General features: G+C 44.3%; 1 protein-coding gene across 1 annotated transcript in view; it reads right to left on the bottom strand.

Annotated features, from left to right (window-relative positions):
- Positions 1-27,449, bottom strand: part of LOC124481180 (metabotropic glutamate receptor 7-like) — a 43,928-nt gene extending 16,479 nt beyond the window's left edge. The window contains exons 1-5 of the mRNA XM_047041031.1: positions 26,166-27,449; positions 10,232-10,448; positions 4,803-4,938; positions 4,053-4,207; positions 2,987-3,124 (exon numbers count right to left, since the gene is read on the bottom strand). Coding sequence (XP_046896987.1) covers positions 2,987-3,124; positions 4,053-4,207; positions 4,803-4,938; positions 10,232-10,448; positions 26,166-26,675 — 1,156 coding nt within the window. The 5' untranslated portion in view covers positions 26,676-27,449. The remainder of the gene's footprint in view (positions 1-2,986; positions 3,125-4,052; positions 4,208-4,802; positions 4,939-10,231; positions 10,449-26,165) is intronic.

Below are 27,449 nucleotides of genomic sequence, written 5' to 3'. Positions count from 1 at the left end.
TGTAACAAGAAAGAAACAAATAAATTGGGGGTGCAAAAAGAACAGATGAAATGGAATATGTTACAGTAAACAGCACATCAGGGAGCCCCAGCCAGAGCACTAGGGAAGTGTGTTTGTGTGTGAGAGAGAGACAGAGAGAGACAGAGACAGAGAAAGAGAGAGAGACAGAGAGAGAGACAGAGAGAGAGAGACTATGTATAGTGAACACCGTATAAAGGTTTGCGGTCCACACTGAAAACCAAAAACCAGGGCCATGCCACTATGACGAGAACATGAACGTGGGAGAATGGCACAAGCTGAAGGAGGTCAAAAGCAATAAATGTTGACATTTCCTCCCGTTTCTCTCCCTTGAACATACAGTGCCCTCCAAAAGTATTGGAACAGTGAGGCCAATTCCTTTATTTTTGCTGTAGACTGAAAACATTTGGGCTTGACATCAAACGATGAATGTGAAACCAGAGATCAACGTTTCAGCTTTTATTTCCAGGTATTTACATCAGGATCTGATGCACAAATTAGAAAATATCACCTTTTTGTTCGAACCCACCCATTTGTCACGTGAGCAAAAGTATTGGAACATGTGACTGACAGGTGTGTTTTGTTGCCCAGGTGTGTCCTATTACATACATTATTCAATCAATAAATACCACTGAATGTCTACACTCAGGTTCAGATTGGGTAAGATAGGTTTTGTCTATGCAGACTGTATTCAGAGGTGAAAACAACATGAAAACCAGAGCGCTGTCTTTGGGTGAAAAACAAGCAATTGTGAGTCTTAGAGAAGATGGAAAATCAATCAGAGCCATTGCAGAAACATTGGCCATAGCCAGTACAACCATTTGGAATGTCCTGAAGAAGAAGAAAACTACTGGTGTACTAAGTAACAGACGTCGAACAGGTAGACCAAGGAAAACATCAGCAGTTGATGACAGAAACATTGTGAGAGCTGTAAAGAAAGACCCTAAAACAACTGTTAGTGAGATCAGCAACAACCTCCAGATGGCAGGAGTGAAGGTATCACTATCTACTGTTCGCAGAAGACTTCATGAACAAAAGTACAAGGGCTACACCAGAAGATGCAAACCACTCATTAGCAAGAAGAATAGGAAGGCCAGGCTGGAATTTGCCAAAAAGTACAGAGATGAACCTAAAAAATTCTGGGACAAAGTTTTATGGACTGATGAGACAAAGATTAACTTTTACCAAAGTGATGGAAAGGCTAAAGTTTGGAGAAAGAAAGGAACTGCTCATGATCCCAAACACACAAGCTCATCTGTGAAACACGGTGGAGGTAATGTCATGGCTTGGGCTTGCATGGCTTCTTCTGGGACGGGCTCATTAATCTTCATTGAGGATGTAACACATGATGGCAGCAGCAAAATGAACTCGGAAGTCTACAGAAACATTTTGTCTGCCAATTTAAGGAAAGATGCAACCAAACTGATTGGCAGAGCCTTCATCATGCAGCAAGATAACGACCCAAAACACACTGCCAAAACAACAAAGGAGTTCATCAGGGGCAAGAAATGGAAGGTATTAGACTGGCCAAGTCAATCTCCAGACTTAAACCCTATAGAGCATGCATTTTACCTGCTTAAGAGGAGACTGAAGGGAGGAACCCCACAAAACAAACAACAACTGAAAGAGGCTGCAGTGAAAGCCTGGGAAAGCATCAAAAAGGAAGAATGCAAAAGTTTGGTGACGTCAATGGGTCACAGACTTGCTGCAGTTATTGAAAGCAAAGGATTTGCAACTAAATATTAAGTCTTATTCACTTAAATATGTTTTAAGTATATCTGTTCCAATACTTTTGATCACATGACAAATGGGTGGATTCAAACAAAATGTGATATTTTCTTAGTTGTGCATCAGATCCTGATGTAAATACCTGGAAATAAAAGCTGAAACGTTGATCTCTGGTCTCACGTTCATTATTTGATGTCAAGCCCAAATGTTTTCAGTCTACAGCAAAAATAAAGGAATTCGCCTCACTGTTCCAATACTTTTGGAGGGCACTGTATATTTCAGCCCACGCACAACCTTTTTGTTTTCCAGCGTGGTGAGTAGAGTTGAATGCAAAAACCTCTGCCTTTAGACATTCATGAATGTAGACCAGCCTGCAATAATATGTAAAAGAAAGTCTCTGCAATTCTTGGAGAAACATTTTCTTACAGTAAATCTGACTGAGAGCAAGCAACACCAATATGGAGTTTAGTCTCTTAGATATGATATTTTGAGGTGAAATAATTCATCATGAAGCAGAACTGTAATGGAGTGCTGCAAGGACAAGATTCAGAAGTAAGTGGCACATAAGTCCCTGTGTACACTTGTGTCACATGCACACAAAGAGCACTTCTTCAAAGCTGCCGTTATACTCGCTGCTGTCATCTATTTCACCTGAACAGACACAGCTCTGAACACAAACACAGGGCTATAGACAGCACATCCCTGCCACCCCCACCCCTACGCTGGAGCTCTAAGGGGTAGTACACAGGTTCAGCTGTCTAAGGAACACTCACAACAAACTGTGAACAATATCAACACACCTCACTGGAAGTGATGTTCGCAGTGGGATCAAAACCCTGTCTGTAATATGACACTTGGGAGCACGAACAGCATTACCTTGCACACTGAGCTACCTCCCACCATTCTCTCTACTGCACCCTTACCAAATGAATTGCATGTTGTCTGCTTAGTATACATGTCATGATGTGCTGTGTAGTCATGTTGCAGGTTTGGGCAGAGTAGAAGTTCCCCAGGTAGGTAAGTAGGTAGGTTGGTAGGTAGGTACAGTAGGTAGGTAGGTAGGTAGGTAGGTAGGTAGGTAGGTAGGTAGGTAGGTAAGTTGGTAGGTAGGTAGGTAGGTACAGTAGGTAGGTAGGTAGGTAGGTAAGTTGGTAGGTAGGTAGGTAGGGAGGTGGACGGACGGACGGACAGACACACAGACAGACAGGCGGCCAGACAGAAAGATAGACAGTCTCAGTACCTGTGCACTTCCTACTTGTGTCCTCTCTCTTGGAGGAGCTGAGGAGCCTACAGTCGAAGTTCTCCTCCCAGAACTCTGCAAACCACACATTCCTGCGATTGTTCTCAAGGGTGAGCGCCATGAAGTATTCATCAAACCCTGAGAATTGAAACAAGGAGAGCACTGCAGTTCCGTACCAATTATTAACAAAGACCAACCTGGAGGTAATGAAGCGAGGTGTGTGTGTGTGTGTGTCTGTGTGTGTTCGGAAGCCCCACTTTCTATGGCCAATGTTCCTAAAAATGTGACCACTGTGGTGTCTTTTCCTGTCTCTGCCTATGGAACTTCCTTCATCTGGGATATTACATTAATTAAAAATCCGGATGCATAATAAATGATAGGGTTCGTACGGTAAACGAGTATCCCTTATTTCCTGCGGGTAATCACTATTATAGTTGTACTATCTGTCAACTGTATAATAACATACACAGACACAGGCCTCTGTGAAGAGGTATCAGCTGCAACAGTGAGTGCATCGCAGCACCCTCCGTGATCTTCACACTTTGAAGGTTTCCTCTCTCTTCCTCTCTCACTTCCTCTCCCTCCTCTCCAAGCTCTCCCCCTGTCATGTCGGCTGAATCACAGCAAGAAGAGATAATGACTAATCAGGACTGAATGACTCGACTGATATTCTTTGGAGAGGTCCATCAATGATGCATGTTAGATTAATATAGTCCTTCTGCCTCCTGGCTTGACCAGACCATACATTGTCCTGTCTAGACCCCTGTAATCAAAGAAGACTTTATAAAAGTCATTCTTTCATAGACCATAGAAAGTAGTAATAATAGCCATAATAGTAATGGCTATTATGCCAAGACCCTATACATAACGTTCTCCTAGTCACTATGCAGACTGATCAAATAAACCATTAAAACCATGTTGAGATATGACAGTAAGATCTGTTTAAGAGAGCGACAGTAATTCAGCTACTAATACATATTCAGTGACTTTGCACCCCAGTACCACCCACAAGCTGGTGAACTGGGAAGGGGTAATTGTTGGTGGGGGCATGCGTATGTGTGTGTACCTTTAATGGACGAGCGTTTGGGCAGTATGGTGACTGCTCCTACAGCCACGTCCTCTAGCTGGTGGATGGGGCTGCTCTTCGCCCCCCAGCTGTCAGATCCAATCCAGAGGAAATGCCCCACCTGATTGGCCCTCTTGGTGGCATTGAGAACTCCCCTGCAAGGGCAGCCATGTGTGAACCACAGCAGATACATGCAATCCAATACCCATTAGGAAGCTAATGCAAGCCTTGCACACACTCAACTGCAATAGGATGAAGCTCCAGAGTGTTTTCAAAGTGGACGCATACCATCAAATAGTGTCTCAGTATCACACATTCAATCATCATCCATAATTGTATTATTGTGTATATAGATTGGTATACTGTAGAGTGTAGAGCAAGTTCTCTATCGCTCGATCACTCTCAGGGTCCCCCCCCTCTCTCTTATAATAAATGTCAGTTTGTATCCATCTAAATTAAATTATCGAAAAAAATCACCAGGATGCTAGATTCACTCTTTCTTTCCAGAGACATTCCCCACAAGGCATTGCAAATGAAACAATATCTCCCGCTCCTTGCTTGTGATCCATGCTCTGACTTCTCCTCCGAGGCATGTTTGTGTTGCCTACATCGTGTACACACAGTAAATCTGTCTGCCTCCAACCTGTCCACGGGGGCTTCCCCTCTGAGATTAAAGACTGCACCAAGGTTAGCAATCAACAGCCCTCAACAACATGAATGTACCCAGACGCAGTTTAGGGCTCTACCCACCGTATGTCTTCCTCACTGGCGAAGATGATGACTGCCCGGGAGTGCTGCGTCTCCAGCAGTTGTTGGATGGCTTTGTCGTAATCCTCCAGCTTGGAGTTGGGAGGAATCTTCAAAGACTGAGCGATGCAGATCTCACCTTTAAAGGAGAAGGAGTGAGATGAGCGATGCAGATCTCACCTTTAAAGGAGAAGGAGTGAGATGATGAGGCCTCAGGGACACACACACACACAAAACACACACACACAAAAACACACACGCACACAAAAACCCTCAAGTCAAAACTCTGTCTCGATAAAGCTAAAGCTTTTCTCATGGAAATAATAGGAACTTCTAAACAAAGAGTTGGTGAGAAGATTGTGTCTTATATCCCGCTCTAGGATATTTCTTAGCCTGATGAATAGATGTGTAAAAACCACACACAATACATCACATTTACATTTTCGTCAACTCTAAGTCATGGTGGCTTACAACAAGAGGGATGACAAAAAGGAATGGGAAGGAAATCAGAAAAGTGAATAGTTAAACCATTTTCAAAATGACAAAAGGTTTATGAGCAGAACCAGACCAAACTAAATGAATTTCCATGAAAACCGTACTGCAGAATGAACAAGAGAATGAGCACCTTTACTTTTCATAATTGATGAACACAGACATTTAAAAGTCCACCTCTTAATTGACTTTCCATTTAAATTAATTACCAAACATCACTGGGTGGTCACTGGTCCAATCAGATAGCCTGGCAGACTATACAAACAAAGATCATATTAATATTGACAATGAATCATTTTTTGGACAGGTCACTAATGAGTTTGTACAGGATGAAAGCTACTGATTGCTTCTGTGCGTTGCTAAATACTTATTAGATATTTGGCAAGCAGCCCGTGACAGTCACCTCAGAGATGTGGCCTAAACTTTGTTGGCCATTGTCCTTGAGGAAATATTGATTAAGGCAATCTCTTGGGTTAATTCATGCTTGTCCACATTTTAAGCAAGGGCCTATGAAATGACCGAATTTGCACCTGTCAACAGTTTAAGGTCATGCTTAAATATTGCCCGATAGCTCCGATAAGCGAGGTAAACACTGCTGGTGAAAACAGAGGCTGTTCAGGGGGGGAAGAGGTGGACCACACTCCCCCACACATTCGCTTCTGTGCCACATCATCTTTAGGTCACATTCAAATTCTCATTACCTGGCACAGACTAAACATTCTATCTTTTTCAAATACCATGATTAGCACGGCTCTCCAGTAGAAGATGTGGGAGTGTTGGCTGACCTAACCTTTCAAGCTGGAGGAGTAAACAGACATCATTGTACACCTGAGCTGAGGCACATCATAACTACAGCAGCCACCACAGTAGCAGACAGGGTCCTGAGTCAACACACACAGCTCTCTATTCAAACCAATTAAAATGTCTCCCACTCAAACGCTCCAGTATCAGATAACCTTTCAGTTTGGGTTGTCCTGAGCAGACTGAGAAATGGGAGGCAGTTCCTAATTGTCTCCTCGGGCTTATTACTATGATATAAACAGCTTTTAGCTGGCAGAACACACTTTGGCCACTGCTTTTTGATGTGTTTACTGTGATACATCAAGAGACAGTGGCAGGTGATTGGTGGACCACTCCTCAATCGTCCAGCCCAGCCCAGCCCATAAACAAACAAATAAACAAATATTGGAAGACAGTGAATCTCCACAAAGACAGAGGGGATGGCTCCTGTAATCGTCTTTAAGTGGACAAAACATGGGGTGGCGATCCCCTCCATAGTCATGGTAATGCTGGGGAATTGTGCTGTTCTCCTAAAATGAAATGTGCCTGGCTGCCTGCTGTTCCAGCTCCAGTACTGTGGAGCAGCAGCTGCTGTGTGTCTCACAGGGACACAGCTAAAGCTCCATTTTAGCACAGAGATTTCAAAATGATTCTTTGGGGCTCTAGGAGGCTTATGACGCTGCACATCAAGGTTTTTCTTTTTGGGGAAACGGTTGTTCTTTTCTATGTCTAATTCTGTGGAAGGTATTAACAACACTTTTTAGCTTCAGGTGCTGTCATTCGCCTGCCTGTTTGTCTCTGGCTATTATGTGTGAGCATTAATGTAACATCATGTAAATCTAAAATGGGATGAAATTTAAGACTCATAAGTGCTTGGCTTTCTCTGTCACAATGTGGCGTATAAAGTGCTCTGTCAGACGTGACAAAGACATATGGTACTGTAGGTCAAAGCAGCCAGAGATTGAGACAGAGGCCACAGCTGATGAAGATAAGCAGCCTTCAGAGCGGCTTCATCACTGGGCATTAGGCTTGAACATGCTGCGAGGACTAGACTGCCCTGCAGGCTTCACACTGGTTGTGCAGTGAAGGCTAAATTATTGAATGGCTGCAGAGTTCCTCGTCAATCCGTCGACCAAGAGGAGAATACCAGAGCCAGGCCTATGTCCTGTCAGGATCCTGTGCAGAGGGTCTGACAGGCTTCACCTGGCCGTGGCAGGCCTTTCCAGGACATGAAAGACCTTTCCCTGGAGGGGGGAGGTCTAAAAGATGGGGCTTAGAGATGTGCTAAACAATACTGTATTTTAGAGATGTCAAGGCACCAGATGTCAAGCCACCAGAATCACCAGAATTGGAGGATACAGTAAGACAAATTCCAATGCAAGAAAGCACTTAGTCTCATGGACCTTGTAACAGTGTAAGCCTGACGAACATTCTGCAAGCTTGTCAAGTGTTTCTTTTGTGACACTGCAAGTATTGAAAAACCTTTCAATATGAAACATCCAAACAATATTTCATTTATTGGGAGTACAGTTATTATGTACATATTCTCCATCCCCTGACTCTAGGCTCCCCATTTCAATGTTTGATTAATACATCAGAGATAAAATGATGGTTTCATTCATCAGGTTGCTGGTAGTCTGATGCTGATGAGTGGAAATGCCAGAGGTCGTATGCTGCATTAACTGCTTAAATTATTCATCCTAAATCCCAGAGATTCGGGAAATGCACTACAGGGTGAGGAATATTCCATTCCCATTTAGCTTGGTCAACACATCCAGGAACTCCCTTTGAATCTGACTGGCTCTTGATGGAGTCAGCCCCCCCCCCCCCCCCCCGCCCCTGTAGCTCCTCCCGGCCCCCTGCACCCAGCCCCAGGGGGATCCATAATGCTCCAATTATATTTATCACCTCCTGAGCAGAGAGGCAGAACGACTGTCTCCCTCCATCCCTCTCTCCTTCCACTTTTCTCCTCAACACAAGTGGGAACATGGAATGGCATTCCTATTCTAGATGTGTGTGCCCTTTTCATCCTATATTACGCTCTACTGCCGTGTTCATCCTGCATGGCACTCAACAATAGACGACTATCCTGCAGGAGAAGGCTGTTCTATTTGTTGTGTTCATCTTCAGCAAATGTGTTAAGCTGTTGACCAAACACATGGGGCAACTCACTTGAGTGAACTTCACATTCAATCCAAAAATCTAAATCTTTTATATTTTTCCTCAAAACCCAATGCTAAATATTTGGACTGTAGTTTGACATGTTTTCCACAAGCGATATGAAAACACGGTTTTGGCAGCTTGCTTGTAATTAATTTTAGAGTGATGTTTTGTGGGAGTTTTGTCCTCAAACGCGCTTGCATGAGTCTGTTTATCAAAGAGAAAACCCTAACTGCAACGCTCTGGACTGGATCCAGAATCCAGACACAGAAAAATACAAATCAGATTAGTCTTTTCTCTGCTCCACTTACAAGCAAAGACAACTAAAAAGAAACAGCTATGGTGAAAGCTCTAGAGGAGAGAGGAGAAGGAAGAGAAGACATGATCGATACGGGGTGACCATCACTCCAGACGCTGCCCAGGGTAATGGGCACCCATATTGCATTAGTCTGCTGGGTGATTCTCCTTGAAGTGGTGAGGCGAGAATCCTACTAGTACTAATGCATTTGACATTTCACTCTAACCCAACCCACAAAAACATTTCTTGGTATCAGATTTCAACCTTATGGGCTGGTGCACTGTATGTTGTTGAAATATTGTGTGCTGTAATACAGCCTCTCTCTCTCATCTATGTGTATGTTCTTTTTTTAATTTTTTTTTTTTAGTTTATTAGAAAAGATATATATAAAAAATAAAAATAAACATATATATACAGAGACATGCATACATATATAAAATTAAAATGACAGCTTAATAAGGTCATGAATAATTGTAAGTAATGTTCTTTTACAATTAACTCACTACACTACTGACACCCTAGAGCAGGGATAAAGACAGCCTGTTGTTTTGTATGGGAAGCTGCTGATACACTGTACCGTATCCTTTGAATGCACAGTTCCTCTTTGATATTATGTAATAAAGCCTTTGATTAAAGATACCATGCCTGCGGTGCATCTAATTCTCATTAGAGTTGTATATAAATGCAGGATATTGTTTTGTTGCAGCAGTTCTCTCTTGTAAAAGTGCCTCAACAGCAACAATATCCCATAATTTCACAGTCCTTCGTCTCAGCTCCTCTCAAGTCATAGCAGTAGTATCAATGTTGAGTTCACTGGCCTTTACCAACAAAAAACTTCAGTGGGAAACACAACAAATGAAAACAATCTAGTCACTGAAGGCATGTCATGCACACTGAAGGGTGTAACAAGGCAAAATGAAACTTCCAAAATAACCTGTAAATCATCAGGACTTTTCCCACATGCCCCCTTAGCCAACCACACAAGCTAACTCTTCCCAGCTGTTCTCTCTTGACACAAACTCCAAAGCTACAACAGCCTCTTCAAGATTTAATGAGTGATCAGACTGCACATGAACGCGCCCATATGAAATATTCATGTCTGCTGGACTTCTGATCGTGGCCCGTGGGATATCATTAGCTTTCTCCATCTCAGAGGTTCTCTCACGTCGCTCCAGTTCGGAGCTGGGAAGGTGGAGGGTGGACCAGACTGAAAAGGAAGTCTACAGAGGCTGCACAGCACAGGAGGTGGACTGGGATGTGCGGAGGTCAAGTTGGACTCATGAGGTGACCCTCATTCCCCCGATGAATACTGTAACATGAAGGCTGCACCTTGCATTCTGGAATGGAATTTTCCTGTCCACATGATGAAGTGGGTGATGCCTTAGTGCAGCCCACACACCAAGCTATTCACACTTATATATCAAGGAAATCCACTTTCAACTCTGATGAGAAAGGGTTCAATTTACCTACAATTCATCAATAATAGATTTACTACAGCAACATCCACATCTATCTATCCTGGTCAAAGCATATTTAGGTCTATTGTGGTATTTCGTACAAGGAATAACAAGTACATTGGGGCAACATAGCAGAAGCTTGAACTTTGCCAAGTTAATTACCTCAGTGTGACACGATTTCCCTCAGTGCGACATCTTTCCCTCAGTGTGACATCACTTCCCTGGCCACACGGCCCCCACCTCACCTGCTTCCTTGGAAAGCTGTGTGAAGGCCTCCACGCCTCTCTCTCCGTAGCTGCCCTCCGAAGCCACAGTGGAGACGTAGGTCCAGCCCAGGGCCCTAATGATGTCCACCATGGCCTGGGCCTGGAACGAGTCTGGGGGCACCACTCTGGAGAAGAAGTCAAAGCGCCTGTCGTCACTCAGTTCCGGAGCTGTAGATGCGTAGCTGATCTGGGGGATCTGATCGGCAGAGAGACAGAAGGAGAGATCATGAAAGATCATGAGTCAACCATGAAAGCTGATGTGCCGAGTGTGTGATGTGGGCACTCTGGTACACAGTGGTGTCCATGGCTGTCGCAGGCACCTGCGGGTGGTGGACAGTGGGAGTGAATGATCAGAGGAAACTGAGTTGGGAAACTTCAATCCTCACAATGTGTCCATCCACTGAAAGCCCTGTGGTGTGAGATGAGAGGTAGGCACAAATGGCTGTCATGCAGAACTTAGGTGAGTGTTACTCACTGATAGGAGAGACCTGAGTCCCACTTGAAATTTGGGCTGCACTTACAGTAGATAGGCTGTAAAACGTCTCAGAGTAACTACAGTAACTAAACTATTCATTATCTTTATCTACGGAGGTGTGCTGATTTCCTATTGTAATCATGGCTGCCATCATCTATCAACAGTTCAGGTACTCTTAGATGATGCATAAGGGAATACTGTACACAGTTTAGGAGGTAGGTTAGGGGTGGTATTGTGTGTGTGTGTACGTACCCCCGTTTCTGTGATGAAGACTCGTGCTGTTGTGGTACTGTTGTGGCTATCTCAGACACCTCATCAGCAGCAGTCTCTGAGGTGCCCTACCCTCTGCAACCCTTTGCTCACCTCCACTCTGCAATCGCTGCAGGTGGAATGAATGTCCAGCCTCAAAATGGCTGCCTTGCATTGCTCAGGTGAGTAATGTTGTAAACACTCTCTCTCTCTATCTCTCACACACACACACACACACGCACACACACACACACACACACATTCACATAGCTGTTGAATGTGGTACATCATCACACAGTCTAATCTAAGGGGTCTATGAATGCCATCCATTTCTATCAGAGTGATCAAAAGCCTGTGGACACTGGGGAAACACAGGAATGAGGACACAGCAGCTTACTGATAGGATTCTAGAGCACTGCTTCACAACCACAGAGTGTGAGTTATAGCTTTGACCCACAACTCAAAAGGGGTCAACTGCATAAAACTGACAAATAGAGAAGAGGAAAGGGAGGTTGCGTTCAAGACAACTTGATAGTTGTTGAATGGGCTAAATGTACCACAGTACCAAGCCTGCTGATGTAATGCAATTAAACAAATCCAGGAAAGAGGGATATGTCAGATGTTTGTGGTTGAGCCACTTAAGCTCTGCCTGAATTCAATGTGCTGGGTCAAAAGGGGACAGTAGCAAACTTGTGGAAAAGGAGAGTAACAGCAATAAGCAATTAAAAACACCCTAGGCCTCTCACAAGGTCCACCCAGGAGTCATGGACTGCACCTCAACACAGCTCTTGCTGTTTTGTCCATGCACTCAAGCTTCCATACAGGTCTTATAAATTTGTTGAGTCACATTCTACATTTGCAGGAAAACGGCTTGTCTCCTTCTCAAATTCTCCTTAGCCTCTGGCTGCAGGGAGGCTCTAGCATGATGATGTTTCTCAGTTCAGTCCAGTTACTGTTGATAGTCCCCCTCTTTAATTAGCACTTTGAACCCTGTGAAGGAAAAGCCTAAACCTTGAAACTGTAAATGTCTAGGTGTGAGAAGAGCTTCCGAAATTACCAACCCATGAAAAGCTGTTGAAACAAGCCGTCAGAGATTTGAATTTCACACCTGTGCATCTCCTGCTCAGTCAGCTAATGGACTACAAATTAAGCGAGATGCTAGTTTGTGATGTCAACCTTTAGTGTGAAATGGATGGATTTAATGACACTCTTTTGAAAAGTTGATTATGTCATCCTCAGTGGATAGCAGGTACTAAAAGCCAACTTTGTGTTGTCGCTTACACTTGTGCATCAATTATTATCAAATGAAACATCAATGAAATTGGCTCCTGATTCCCCAGTCCATGCTGTAGTACTTTGCCCCAGGAGCTGCCTGCTGCAGAGTGCTTTCAGAGGGCTGTTGATAAAACCATCCTGCTAAATTCAATTTCTAGCTAAGGAGTTAGAAAAATAATGCAGTCTCAGTTGTATATCAGAAACTAACCCCCTATTATTTAACATTGTAAATCCAGTCTTCGGTTCAATACATGATCACATTCTGTTATGATAGATTAAATGATGCAGTCTTAGAGTCTATCTTAGAGTTGTACCTTATTGTTCATAAAAAAGCTTAATCCAAATTAATCCAACCCTCCCTAGTGGATATAAGACAGTGTTGTGACTGTGGTTCATACTAGCTGTCCAGACCAATTAAAAGAAAGAACAAAGTCAACATGAGAAAATGAATCCAGGCCCCCAAAAAAGATGAACAATGGCACTCCTTTCAACATTACAATTACCCAAAGCTGATGTCTGGTGCCTGTCGTTTGCAGTATGGATCAAAGGTAGGATTGCTGAGGGTAATCGCAGGGCTAGCTCTTAAATGTATCTGGGCTGACAGGATCGATAAGAGGAAAACACAAAGGTCTGTTATAGGGGACACTGTTGTATTGATTCACCACCGCAAAGTGCCGCCTCCCCCCTTGAATAAGAACTGTGATGTGGTCTAAAGAGGGGTGACGGATAGGGAGGGAGGGAGGGAGGGAGGGAGGGAGGGAGGGAGGGAGGGAGGGAGGGAGGGAGGGAGGGAGGGAGGGAGGGAGGGAGGGAGGGAGGGAGGGAGGGAGAAACAATGTGAGACTGTAAGGGGAAGGTGGTAAGAAGCAGACGGAGCAAAAGGGGCATTTGGCTTACTGACATTCAATTTCATTTTCAAGCAGGTTGTTTATGAGAGAAGGTGGCTAAGCGGGGTTACTGTATAAAGGTTAGACATACTCTCTTCAACAGGAATGCTGAGTGAAGTTAATTAGTGCAGCTTGGCCTTTCCCCTGTTATTTCATAGAGCCAGTCTGCTAAGCAGCGTGGCCAGGTGAGATGCAGGGATGTTATTTGGTCTGCTGGGCTAATGGGAGTATTCTTCTTGAGAGTGGAGTGATGCCTTCCATCTGTAACACACTTCTCCGGCGACACATACAGAAGCTGCCTCCAGCTTGTTTCATGAAGTATAAACGCTAGCACGAGAAAATACGATTTTCAAAAAATAATATGGGGAGCATATGGCCCAATCCACTTCTCGGTAGGGGTAATGGCAAGCATCTATCTTTGCCATCTGAAGGAAGAATGGATCTGGCATTTTCCTGGAGATGAGGAAACAGACTATTTCACTGATCAACAAAGTGGACAGGGATTCGATGCATGCCCCCCGGTGTGAACAATCAAAAGCGTTCCTTCATGTAAAGCCCCAGCTCATCCCTCATCCCGAGCCCCGACCTCACAGGCCCTGCAGCACTCGAGTCCCCCTCAGCGTGGAGTCTTTTTGAGCTCTCATGTCACCAGGAGTCCGGGGTTTGCCACAGACACTTGGGCAGCCGGCAGCCTTGCTTTGGTCTCCATCAATCTTAGGCGAACTTACAAAGAACGAAGAGGGAAAACAACCCCCAAACTCTATTTGGCAGAGCTGATACGTTTTCAGTGAATGATTTTAAGTGGACCGAGGAGAGCCAGCTCCTATTGCAGGAGACCCTGTGCTTCTATTTACTGCATGATTAGACTCTAAGTATATCTTGACATCAGTCAGCTTGGCTGTGTGGGTTGAGACTGTCAGTGGTGACAGCGGATGTGGCAGCGGGTTTCGACAGACTGAACTCTAACCTCATGCTGTCCGTGGCCAAATGCCAGTGCACAGCCTGTTCCTGTGACACTGTAACACACACACACACTGCATACTTGTCAAAGGATCTGGACAAGGGGCCGTCTTGGAAAAGATGAATCATTAATTTACCAAAGCCACGATGGAATACAAATGGTGGCCCTCAACAAAAGAAATCCTTTAAGACAGTGCAGTACAACAGAACGGCGTGCATTGAGGCCCACCAACAGAATGTGTGTGTCAGATAAACGGGTCTTTAAAGATATTAACTTGAACGTTCTTCCTGATAAATGAAAGAGGACGACGCAGACAAAAGTAGGATTTAGGCAGCAGGCCATTCGTATTCAGATGACAGAGCCATTTGTCAGCAGGGCAGAGGTAATGACTGTGTCCATACATGGAACCCCGGGCTGGGCTTTGGTAATCTCTCCACACCAGAGCATGGCGCTGCCAACGCAGGCGGGCAGGGAGGGAGGGACACCACTCACTCAATCCCTCTGGCTGTCTTCCTTTCTCTTTTCCTCCTTCTGTATCTCACTCCCTGTCTGTGTGACTCTTTCTCTTCCTGCCTATCTGTCTTTCACTCTCTCACACTCCCACACTTTCAATAAAAGCCCATTTCCATTCCGCTCACACTTCATCTCCCCCTCCTTTACCCCCGACACACACATCCTTTCTTTCTCTGTCCATCTCTCTCTCTCCCTCGTCTCTCTGTCCCTTCCCACTTTTTCCCTCTCTACAGAGTTCCATGCGTCCCTCCCTGTGTCTCTCTCTGTGCCTGCAGGCCCTCCCACAGAGAGGAGCAGCAGACACGTCCTGCCCCCGAGAGGTCCTGAGACTGCCAGTTTCCCTGAGCTGAGCCAATCTGCCCGCAGTCATTCACACACCCGCCAGTCTGTTCACCCTCCCCTCCGGTCTGCCTCCCTGTCCTTGGACCCCCACCCTCTCTGACGCTCACCCGAGCCAGCCTCCTCTTTCTCCGTCTCACTCTCTGGCCTCCCACTCTGTCGTTTCCGCTCCAAACTAAGTGACTTTCACCTATGTCAGTCCAACCACAAACACATACACTTTCTCCTGTCAGCCAGTCTCCGACAAGCCAACCTGTCTCTGTCCAGCTGGTTAGGCTTCACTCTAGCACCTCCCGGTCTGTCTCTCAGTTCTCCTCTCCCCGCCAGCCTCTCCTCTCCATTGCCTTAGTTCTCAAGTCTCCCTCCTTTGCGCTTCACCTTTATTGCCAAACATAAGACAAGTCACATCTTGCTAGGATCCAGTCCTGATATCATGTAACAAAATGCTTCTGGGTAAACCTTTCCACGGCCCCTACCTGCTCAGTATCCTTCCCAGTCCCCCTGCTTCCCTCCCCCTCTCTCTGCCTCCTTTTCTCCCTGCTCACAGGGGCGGGCTGGGTCTGTGGTCTGACACGGCAGCCTTGCCAGGATGTATTTTAAGACGCCCAGCATGTTGCTCCACAGGGAGACAGGCAAGGTATGACTCACAAATCAGATATTTGACCACGAGAGCCGCACGATAGAGTGCAGCCGCCGCGTGTGGGAGGAGAGTGTGGCTAGCTCACAAAAGGGAACCTGACCGACCTACATGTTCCCATCTGGTAAACAGCCTGCTATTGCAATAATGTTGCTGTTGGAGAAGCAGAAATGTTTCTTAACTGCAGTTAGCCATCATCACTGGACCCTGACTGGCTGTGTAGAGGAAGGATTTCAACAGTTGTTCAGCTATATTTGACTGCAAACCTGAAATTAATTAGCAGCCCGGTGTGTTAGTTTATGAAGTTAGTCCTATGGTTCATTTAACAACATTGACATGCATGTAGCATACAGCACATATTTAATAGCACCTAATAAACTAGTCACATGTCTAAAGACAAAGAAAAAAAGACATGCTGCACATTCCAGTTCACCTGTGCTCACCATATAGCTACTCCGATGGATTTTCTCTCTACAGATGCTGCTATTGAGACCACTCTGACAGCAGGAATAAAATATAGCCTGCAGCTTTATGACGAAGTGTTATCAAATGTATTCCTCTCTCTCTCTCTCTATCCACACCGGCAATCACATTACAGAGTCATATTGATTTTGCCCAAGCACAGGCTTGAAGGTGTGCTGGACTTTGCCTTATTCATCCACTGCCATCTTTAGAGTACAAGTTTATATCTTTCTTTTATATCTGAAAAAGCTGTGTCTAATAATATGCATGAAAAACACAAAACAATTTTCCAGGCTACCCGCCTTCAGATCAGAAGGCACAACAAAAACATTTTTGACAAGAAACTAAAGTAATCCCTTGCATCATCTATTACTGCATTATTTACTGCAGATGCATGCAAGTACGCGTGAGCATCGTGTTTGTGTGCATATGTCCTTAGTGCTTTGAGGTTTGTGTGTGCACGTCTCTGTGTGTGTATGTGTGTGCGATCATACACCAGTGACATGGCATAATCTCTGCTCTGCCTCATTGTGCTGGTCGGTCTTTGTCTGGCCCTGACAGGTTATTTACCAAGGAGCAGAGAGCGGTGCTTGTTTTTTCTACCTCTACCTGAAGCATGGAGGGGCTCAACACATTCATTGTCTGTCTCCGGTCTTGTGTCTTCAACACCCTGCCCTGCATTCCAATGACTGCTATCCACTCTCTCTCTCTCTCTCTCTCTCTCTCTCTCTCTCTCTCTCTCTCTCTCTCTCTCTCTCTCTCTCTCTCTCTCTCTCTCTCTCGCTCTATCTCACTCTCTCTTTTTCTACCTCTCTTTCTCCTTCCGTCCTCCTCTTCCTCTGTCTCTCTGTCACTGTGTCTGTCTCTCTTTCTCTACGCAAATTTCTCTCTTTTTGTCTCCTCCATCTCCTTCTCTCCACCCCCCCCCCCCTCTCTCTTTCAATATATATTTCTCCTTTTTCGTCCTGTCATTTCTCTCTCCACATTTCTCCCTCTCAAAGCCGACAGGGCACCATCATCAGCCCCATTTCTCCCCTAACAGCGCAGACAAAGCAGACGAGCCCCTCTGATCGTATCTCGTCTGTCTGCTGCTCACAGGCCAGTCTTCAGTCGGTTGCTGTAATTACCTACTGATCGCTGCATCAGAAGATATCACAGATACTGTACTTCAGTGTCTGTCTCTCAGAAACAAGTGGGTCCTATGCACTCAAGACGTATGGATCAGAACTAAACAGAGTTGAATGGACACTTATCAGTTCACCAGCCTGCGCTTGTGGAGTCGCCCCGAACCTCGCCCACAGTCAGGAAGATGACACTATCTCATCAGCAATATCCGTAAATGCTTGAAATTATTCTCAACCCCCATGAAAACACAGTTACACAAACCTCACAGCTCTCCGTGTCTGTTGATTCTGAAGATGTGGTGAGAACGGAAAATGTTCCCTGCTGCACATTCTAGCTAGAAGATGTACAACATTCTTGGCTCTTTCCTAACCTTTGACAGATGGGTGGCTGATTGTAGCTGATATGATCGTTTTACAAGCCGAAGACCGATAAGAGCTTGCATCCCTCCTGAAATACTCTGATCTGATACAGATTAATACTATTTCCCAGAAGGTAATTACCAAGGCACACACATTTTTGTCATTATGACATTTGATAAGTAAGCATTCATAATTTTGACATTTGTGGCACTGTTACTTAACAGGTAGCACCTTAACTAGGCTGCAAAACTGTGTTAACAATGTCCTTGGAAGCTTCTCTCTCTTCAGTGTTGTGATCCAATAACCACAGCTCATAAAAGTCCCTGGTGTCTCTAATAAGACTGCTGTCTTCTCCTTTACATCCTCACACATCAAAATGGTCCTGTCTCTAACCTGGCCTACGCCTCTGTGGTCCTCAACTTAACCTAGCTTCCGCTAGGTTAGTCTGTCTATTCTTGACCTTACTTGGACTGACACGGCCTAACCTGGCCCTGGCCTGGCCATCTGCTCTGCTCTGATGATGGAAACAGGGCTGACACTGCAGGCCTAACCTGACACAGATCCACTGCTCTCCCTGCCTGACGACACCCGCTGCATTGGAAATGTCCTTTCAATCTATGCAAGACCTTGTGCTTATGTCATATGTCTGAGCTCATGATTCACCAAAGATCTCTGAAATCTCTGACTTATGCACCTAGAGGACCTAGAGGATTTATCGAGCCGTTTAATGCTGGTCCTACATTAGCCTACACTTGCTTTCCTCTTGCAGTGGCCTGGCTGTCAGAGAGCTTACAGAGTAGCATGTATATGGGAACAGGAGTAAGGGATGCGTTGCAGACAACAGATCAGACAATTACCCTCTGAGAAATCAACCAACTGGAACAGGCCTGATCTGTTTACTGCCGACTGGATGGGAGCACTGGTCTCCTGGAAGAAACAAACAACCCCCAACACAGAGATAGACAGAGGAAATCCATCATGAGGATAATGGTGGTAAATGATGGTGAGTAGAAGGATGATGATGATGATGATGATGGCAGAGTGTTGGTGTTTGATCATGATACTAAAGGTATTGTGGGTGTATGGAGGGATGGAGAGAATGGAATCATATGCAAGGAACAAAATACAATATTAATGGTTCAACATAAATGAACAATGTGACATCAGTCCCAAGTAAGTACCTTGGATAGTTTTAACTGGGGTCAAGTCAAACTGTATGCAGGCACTGGTAAATTAACCTGTGCTGTGCTTTAACAGCCTACAGGGAGGGTTACACTGTCATGTCCAGGAATAGATTAATTGCAGTTTTCCACATTTCATTGGTCTTCGACCCTCAAACTAATAAAGCAACGCCACTAGTGATTTGATCCATGATTTGATCCAATGAGAGAGTATTGATCCAGGATCTGTCAGTTGCACACACAGATGAAAGCCATGAGACTGAGAGGGGTGGTTAGAAAAAACTCAATTCTCCCATCAATTGACCATTTTCAGTGGTCAACTGCAGATAAAAAAAGCCATTATGAAAAAGATGGGTCAGGTTATTAGCTAAATATCAATTGGGATGGACTTCTTCCCCTAATCAATGTGAACGTCACTCCAATGTGCGCTTTCCAGAGGTTCCTTTCAATCCTATGGGATTTGCATCTGAAAGCAGTAATCCTGTCAACTGATTTCTTATGTATGCTCTTGCTGCTACAGCATAGCATACTTTTCAAGCTTGAGGTACACACACACACACACACACACACACAACTGCAAAGCCTAGGCAGAGCAAAAGAGAGAGGAAACATGAACATTGCCCACCAAGCTATCCAAAAAACATAGCCAAGAGCAAATTCATAACATCTAATTCCAGAGCAGTAATCAAATTAATTTTGGGGCTGCGAAATCAACAAGTCAAGTACAACTACTTTTTTTCTAAATTGATTTTATTGTAATTATTCTTTGTAGTTTGATAATACAGGGATTCATATACCTGCGGTTGTGTTATTACAGGTTGTGCTGGCCTTAAGACTTGTTTTAATAACACAAGCACACAACAATGAAATAATCTGAATGAAGATGTGCATGATGTATGGGTTTATGGGCCACACTTGTCTTCCTGTTCCACACCTCCTCACAAACACACACATTCTGTGTATGTCCACTCACTGCACAACAAACATGGCAGACCGAGAGAACGTTCTCTTTTTTCTTCTTGCAGCTCAGAAGGAGGTGTGTCAGCCAACTCTTCTCTCTCAGCCAGTCTTTAGTGGCATGTCCACCCACATTAGACTCTTCATATGGAGTCCACACACAGCTCAGTACCACCATCCTCCTGGCAAAGAGCAGAGAGCAGGTCATGTGACCGCTGCACTTTCCACTTGGTTAGGTGGTCAGAAAACTGGCAGTGTTCTGTATTTGTGTTTGTATGTGTTTGTACTGTTTGTGTGTGTGGGAAGGTAGGGGTTTGGGGTGTTTGGGAGTGGTGGAAGGCAAGGGACCTGTGTGCTCACAGTGAAAGCTTATTTTTGCTTCTCATGATTTCATAAATCGCAAAAATAAAAATAAAGTCTTGAAGGGGAATTCTCACTGATGAGCAGCTGTGCTGGATTAGTCTGTGTGGACTGATTTCTAAAGTTCTATGTATGAAGGGAAAGTAGGATGAGTGGAATGGAGTGAGAAGCTTCTAGGCTTCAAAAAATAAACAGGGATCATTGCTTTGCAGCCGCCACCAAACATACAGAACTTTGTCTCTTTTTTGCTCTTTTGTTCTACCTCTCTCTTCCTTTCTGAATGGCAGAGGGGTGCACACAAAATGATGAATAATCTGATACAACATCACCATGCAAAGGCACTATCAAAATGTGTTGGTGTGTGAGATGATTTGCCTGCTATTTATTTAAAAACCTGTTTTAGTAAAAGGAGAAAAGGCTCTTAGCCAAATCATATCGAAACATTAAAAAAATATACGTTTGCACTATTGGGAGAATTTAATCTAATACTTTGGAAAGTCAAAGTGTTCGGCTCAAGAAACATTTTCAGTCCTCACCAGCAGAACACTTTGAGTTAAGAAGAGTCATGGCATGGACGCTCGAATCCATTTTAGAATTGCCTATAATTTTTGAATTGCCTAAAATTAGAATTGTATATCTGTGACAGTGAGACCCCGTCCCTGTGTCATACTGACCAGAGCGATGGTTAAATCCATCAGTGGAAATGTGAGAGTGTGAGTGGCCACCCAGTGCCAAGTGAGGCCTCCCCACGGCTTCCCTTCAGTTATCCCCCTAAGAGGATTGGACCTACTGGGGTTTCCTCTCCCCTAACTCCTTCAGCTGGCCATAACCACTGAGCAAAACTTCCAGAATTTACAGTCACATCCCAGCCAGTTCAATGGTCAGACTGACAATAAAGAGTGGTGTGACCTCAATGTGAGATTTAAGAGTCAAGCTGTTAAGTAGTCATCTTGTTCCCTCAAGTGTAGGTCTAGGAGGGGGATGAAGCTCAGAGTCAACAAAGCCTCCCTAAGACTACTGAGAGCCCATCTCCTTCCATCCCAAGACCTAGCCTGCCTTAGCTCTCACAAGACTCAGAGGCTCAAAAGGATGGACAAACAAACTGTGAGATATACTGTAGCTAGATTAAGTGAGACGCATACTAGCTCCACATGGTGAAAAGAAATCATATGAAATCAGCGTATGGACAAATAGACTCTGACAAGTCATAGCTGAGTATGTGGCAGTACACTGAGTGTATGGTTGTAATGCTCCGTGTGTTGTTATGTGAGTGAATGGCTGAGAGCTACTCCCTCATCCCCAGAGGAGTGGAGGAAAGCTACTAATGGGGAAACAAGGTTTTTCAATCTCCCACTGACAGGCCTTCTCTGACCCCAGGACCGCATGTCACTGACAGTGACAACTTGTTTGATGGCGAGATATTTTATTCATTTTATTAATATTACATGAGTCACCTACACTGGGATGTGTGTGTCCATGCATGCCCACTCTGCTGAACATGATTCCAACAAAGCTTGTTTACAATATTCAGTCTGTATAAAAGGCCAGAGAGGGTATGCATTTGTTTAATCATGCAGCACATTCCCCACCTTTTTGTACACTAACAGGGTTCCGTTTTGAGTTTGATAATTGCTCCTGGTAAGTCTGAATAAATTATAATTATTATTCTTATCAGCATTTTCACCTATCTAGGACACAAAAAAAAACATTTATGAGAGCGCTCTCTGTGTCACACTCAGAGTAAAAGCCAATTAGCAAGGCTAGCTTTGGAAGAAAGTACAAGACCCAGAACCACTGGCATGGAACAAAAGATTTCCACTAGAGGTTTGTATTTTCTTACTGTGTGCACATGGGTGTGTGTGTGAGGGAGAGAGACAACTAAAGAGAGTTTGCATCAGTGAGTGTGCCTCCCTTTGTCCAACCTGCCACATATTCACTGGAGGCAGAAATGAGGTGTCATAGATGTGACTAATTGACCTGCGCTGTCATCCATACAGACGTCCAAATGGCAAACTTGTGTCTGGAGAAAGCACACATTTTAACCTGTGACATTTGACAACTTCCATGCCAGTTTTGCAGCACATAGCCTACATGTTTGCAGTGTGCCTGTTTGGACTTCTGTCAGCCAAATAGATCAGTCTGCCAGGCTTCAATCTACCTGGAATCAACCACAGTGATGATTCAGTAGAAAAGAGGAGAGATAAAACGTCAAGCAGAGCCTGTCAGGCTATGAGAGGAGAGGACATCAATGCCTCACCTCGACAGCTGGTCTGCAGGGGCCGCGTCCCTCGACAGAAGGACAAGACAGAGTTCACCTGCATTCAATACAAAGTTCCGCCTTGGTCTTTGGGAACGGAGAGGAGACGGAACGTCGCGGGCAGTTCTTCCTGATGTAAATGTCAGCCTCATAAAAACCTATTCCACTGTTCATTCAAAGGAAGGGCCATTGTCTAAGAGGAATTTCAGTAGAACTGACTTCTTCTCAACAGTGGGGAGAGTACGCTGAGACAGAAAATAATGTAAGGATGGGGACATTTGGGTTTACTTGTCCCTGACTGTAAGACTGTATGATATCATGGCAGGGAATAAACTAATAATATCTGACTCCAACTTTGAAATGTACATTTATCGTTACCTGCAACCTAGAGCACTAAAGAGTCAATGACGTATCTCCAACGTAGGTGAGAATTGTTTTAATTATTGATCAGGGCACCGATCTCAAAGCTGTTCGAAACAGCTGTTCAACCGAAACCAAGACTATGGAGTTAACCACGATTAAAGTATACAAACCTGACCTGAAGCTAGGATCCGGAGCATAGAAAGACCCACTGAAATGATTCAGAAGCTCCACTTTTGTCTTTGTCCAGTGTTTATGGTTATGTTACAGTCATCAATATCAATCTGACTAGCGTGAGTGTGAAAGATATGTATGACAAAGACTAGTGAATTTGAAAGCAAAATGATAGTTATGTTATCTAAATAGTAAGCGAATCAACATGTAATATTAATTAAATGAAATCATACAGAAAATATGCCTTCAGAGAATTAATTAACTAGGCGATCTAGTGAAATTAAATGCCAAGGTGCCTAGAGTACCGGAGGTTGTATAGTCAACAACAATCCTAGGTCCACATGCCTAGAGCCTGGGAGTAAAGTCTCAAAGTGACAACGACCCTGTCTCATACTGAAGCCACACATCCTACCAAACTGTGGGACACAACGAAGAGAAAGTCTGAAAGCATTCAAATTGGACCATCCTAGCCTTCACTCAATGGCTGCCAGAGACCAAATGTGATGCCTGTGGAAGACAATGGAATATGCAAACACATTTTGGCCTGCTGCATGCACAAGTTGTGTCAGTTGTACCAGTCAAATATAGTAAAGCAACACTCAAGTCATTACTGAAATATGGTGCGCAGAAGAAGAAACAAAATTATACCAAACATGGCCTAAAAGGTTGTTCAAAACAGTATCTACAGAAACATTTTCCAGCTTTTAATGATAAATCCAGTCTTCATCAGTAAACCTTCCTCTTCACTGCTGAGACTAATCCTCAAGAATTGTGTGCTCGAAGGTGTGAAGACAGTCTTTTTGGAACAACTGCTTCCACAGGGAGTAGGGAACTTTCTCACTTTTGTATGGTCATCAAGGTGCAAATGAATTACTGTCTGAGAATCCATGGGGTCCCCCCTAATTCAACACTACAATCAACTTCCAAATGTTGAAAAGTCCTTCACTCTGTAATAATTCAAAAGTTTACATAGTCGTTATCTTTTTTTTCGTGTGCCATTGTTGCTTCTCATTTCTAACACAGCATGAGAGGCAGGGAAATAAAAACATCTTCAGAGCAAATCGGCCTCACCATGGCAACAGTATTGATCAACACTCCTGGGTCCTCAGAAAAATCTATCCCTCATGTCAATTTCCCAGCATTAACAGTTCAGTGGCCACTCACGCCTCGAACAGACAGATAGGATATTTAGTGTCTGGCAATAAAATCTACAATCACTATTTAGGTTCCCTCATGATCCATTTATCACAGGGGGAGAGGCTCACAATGGGTGGATGATAGGACAACATCACTGAGCTTCAGTAGAGGACAAACAGACGCAGCGGACCCACTGAAGGGTGATGCCTTCTGAGTTTCACTGCAGATTGAGAAAACGCATTTTCCACACTAATCTGAATGTGAGCTACAGGGAGTGGTATAGGGATAATGGAATAATGGGAGAACAGTGTATTATCTAAATATACTGTATGGCATGCCCTAACCATCTGATAGCCTACTTTATCAGCTGATGTTGCAGATAGCACATGGCATTTTCAATCATGTCTGATCAGGTGTTCTCATTCAGAATGTGACTCATTTCAGTTGGCACTTGATAGATTGGAGTTGAAAACAATCTCTGAAACTTCTAATTGCTACCACACATCAATCTGATGCTGTGAGACAGATGAGTGTAAATGGTCTGGCAGCTGTCGGATGGAAGATCTATTGATTTCTACAAGGACTCATATCTAACCAATGTTTACTATCAATGGGATCATGCTGATCATTAAGGTAGATATTGGCTTGGCTGGATGTCAATGTACACCAGGCTGAAATGGAGAGGTAAATGAGCCTCTCCACCCTGACAAGCAGGGTTGACTGCAGGGATCAAGATTGCAAGCGACAGCTATACGCAAGTAGGTGCAGTGGGGAAATTAGCATAAATGCAGAGTGACTGGCTGAGCAAACGCAGGAAGGAGCTTTGTGACAGCGCCTGTCAGCCCACTGATTCCTCCCGCCTGATTACTGCGCTGAGGCTCCTGAGCCCCAGCACACCTACGCTGCTGCAGCTCACACAAACACACTCACCTTGTGGTGACAACGAGGAGAATTAGAGAATCGTAAAATGTCTCCATAATCGGAACCAATTATTGAATTTAAAATGTATTTAAGCGAATATTGAATAAAATAGGGTCGCATTTCCCTGGAACATTAATGAATTCAGTTGCTCAATTCAGAAGATGAGCAGAGAGAGAGGCTTGTTCTGCCAAAGCCAAGCTTGTTGTGGGAACTGTCAGTCTGGCGGTCCATCCCATCCAGCCACAAAGCCTCAGAGACAAGGAAGACTATAGAGTGGTTTGATATGGATTATACTTGGTGTTAAAAGAGAGGGTAATGTGTGTGTGTGTGTGTGCGTGTGTGTGTGAGAGCGTGTGTGTATAAGAGAGTGTGTGTGTGGTGGGGGCTAAAAGCATGTTAAGTACTTTGAAGACTCTCCAAACAGCTTCTCAGGGTCAAAGATATTGTTTGTCTAATTGATTTAAAAAAATTCACAAACGTCACAGTAAACTGAAAATCATTAGTACTTTCCTTTCAACATAACACTAATGTTTTTTCCAAGGCCTTCCAACAAGGCACGTTGTTTTTTCCATCAACCGAAGTTGTATTTGTCTATAAGTTTGGAAATATCAGTATTACAAGTATGCTATTTGTTTTAATCAGAGCTAGTAGTGGATCTCTGTTGGGTGTCTAACTCCACTGCAGTAGTAACAGAAGACCAACAGAATGCAGACTGACCCTCCATAGTCCTCCAGAGTCCCTCCATAAAAGACTCCGGTCAGATCAAATTATAAACTTAATCATGCTCGATACTCGATTCATATCATTGTCATAAACATACTCGGGGGTGCTACCTGAAATGTTGATGCCATTGTGGAGACCTTTCAGAGACCACAGTTTTGATTAGTTGTGTGTGTTTGTGAGTATTTCAAAATGTCAGGCATAGCCCCTTCGGTACGCATTCAGTATTCCACCGTGGAAAGAGCTAGGGAGGAAGCGGTCTGTCATTGGGAGCTGTTCTTTCAGCACCACGGCGGAGGCCCACTCAGCTAGCTCTAACCATTTTTCTCACTGGGCGAGCACTTAAGAATAACCACGGAGGAATGGCAGCAGAGACGAAATTTACATTGGATTGTTCCATTTGAAGGGAATAAAACATGTTTACAAACAAATGTACATGCAACAAGGCCATTATGTAGGATAGCCTAGGCTATATGTTTAACAAGCATGCATGTGTTTTGTCCTACCTTAAAGACATTACAGAGTGGCAGGCCTAGTTCTGTGACAAAGAATCCCACGACTCACCTGAAAAAGGCGCAGAATGTTGGCCACCATAATCGATACTGAACTTGCCGAGGCGCCTATGACTCCAACTACTTTTTCAGGTTTGACGAACACCGGTGGTTCCCCATTAGTGCAGCGGACGTCGGATGTGTCCTTCTGTATTAGGGCCTGAACAAAAGTTAGGGATTGTTCCAGCGCATAGGTATCTCTCGAACATGTGTCCAACACCCGGGCACCTAGGGTGATGTTGGGCAAGAGTTGATCATCGATGTTGATTTGGTCCAAAGCATACATCATAGCCTCGAGCCGATGGATTCCGTTCTCCTTTTTTATATCTCCACACGGCATGCCGTCGGCCCCTCTGGCGTGCACCGGGAACAGTCCACCCAGAGTCAAATGGCCCTCAATCCGGATTGAATGGGGTGCGTAAATTTCCTGTGACAGCGCAAAATCCACTAACGTTCTCAGCAACCAAAACACGCTCCATATACAGCGTGGTATCGGCTTCGTATTTGGACTGTGTCGTGCCATGATGCTCTCACCAGAATTTGTTTCAGGGAGGAAATAAGACTGCAGTAATCAACAACTAGAACTCAAATGACGACGAAGTTTGTCAATACCAGCCCATTGTTTTCACCAAGGTGGCGATTCAACAAGCTTGGTGGAAAAATCGAGATGCATTCGGTTACAAACTGCGCCCATCGCTTGGCTGCCAGAAGTGCACGGCGAAGCTTGTTGAATAGGAAAACACCCTCTGACGGTATTTCAGTACGCTCAAGAAAAGGAGACAACTTCCATCCATCTGTCAACGAACGTAAAACAAAAGACTTTACTCAAGAGTCACACATGAAGCCAGTTTGTGACAGTCGAAAATCCTCAACACAGACAGCAAAATCTTGAAGAGCTACAGTCGCTTCAACAAAAGTGTAGACATCTTTTCAAAACTAACAATGGGAAACGAACGGCCAATTTTTCGGAAGGGAAGTTTAAAAAAACATAACGAACCGTTTGCCGATCATATAACACTTCGAATTTAGTTCCGGTTAAACTGGGTGACATTCTTCACGCTGAGTCCAACTTCATATGAGCGCAGGGACGGAGGCATCTGTACTAAAACCCGGCAACTATACGTTTCGGTCGAACAGGAGTCTTATCATTGGAATCTCGCAAAAACACACGACGTCCGTAAAAACGCAGCCAGACATTTCAAAAGGATTAAAATGCAAGTAACCTAATTACAAGCGTTCTCCCTCGTGCGCGCTCTCCCCTTTCTTTCTTTCTTTCTTGCTCTCTGTGACAACCACC

This window comes from Hypomesus transpacificus, chromosome 18 (assembly GCF_021917145.1).
Source record: "Hypomesus transpacificus isolate Combined female chromosome 18, fHypTra1, whole genome shotgun sequence".
NCBI classification, from domain to species: Eukaryota; Metazoa; Chordata; class Actinopteri; order Osmeriformes; family Osmeridae; genus Hypomesus; species Hypomesus transpacificus.
Note: the sequence above shows the minus strand (reverse complement) of the source record. Positions and strands in the feature narration are given on the sequence as shown.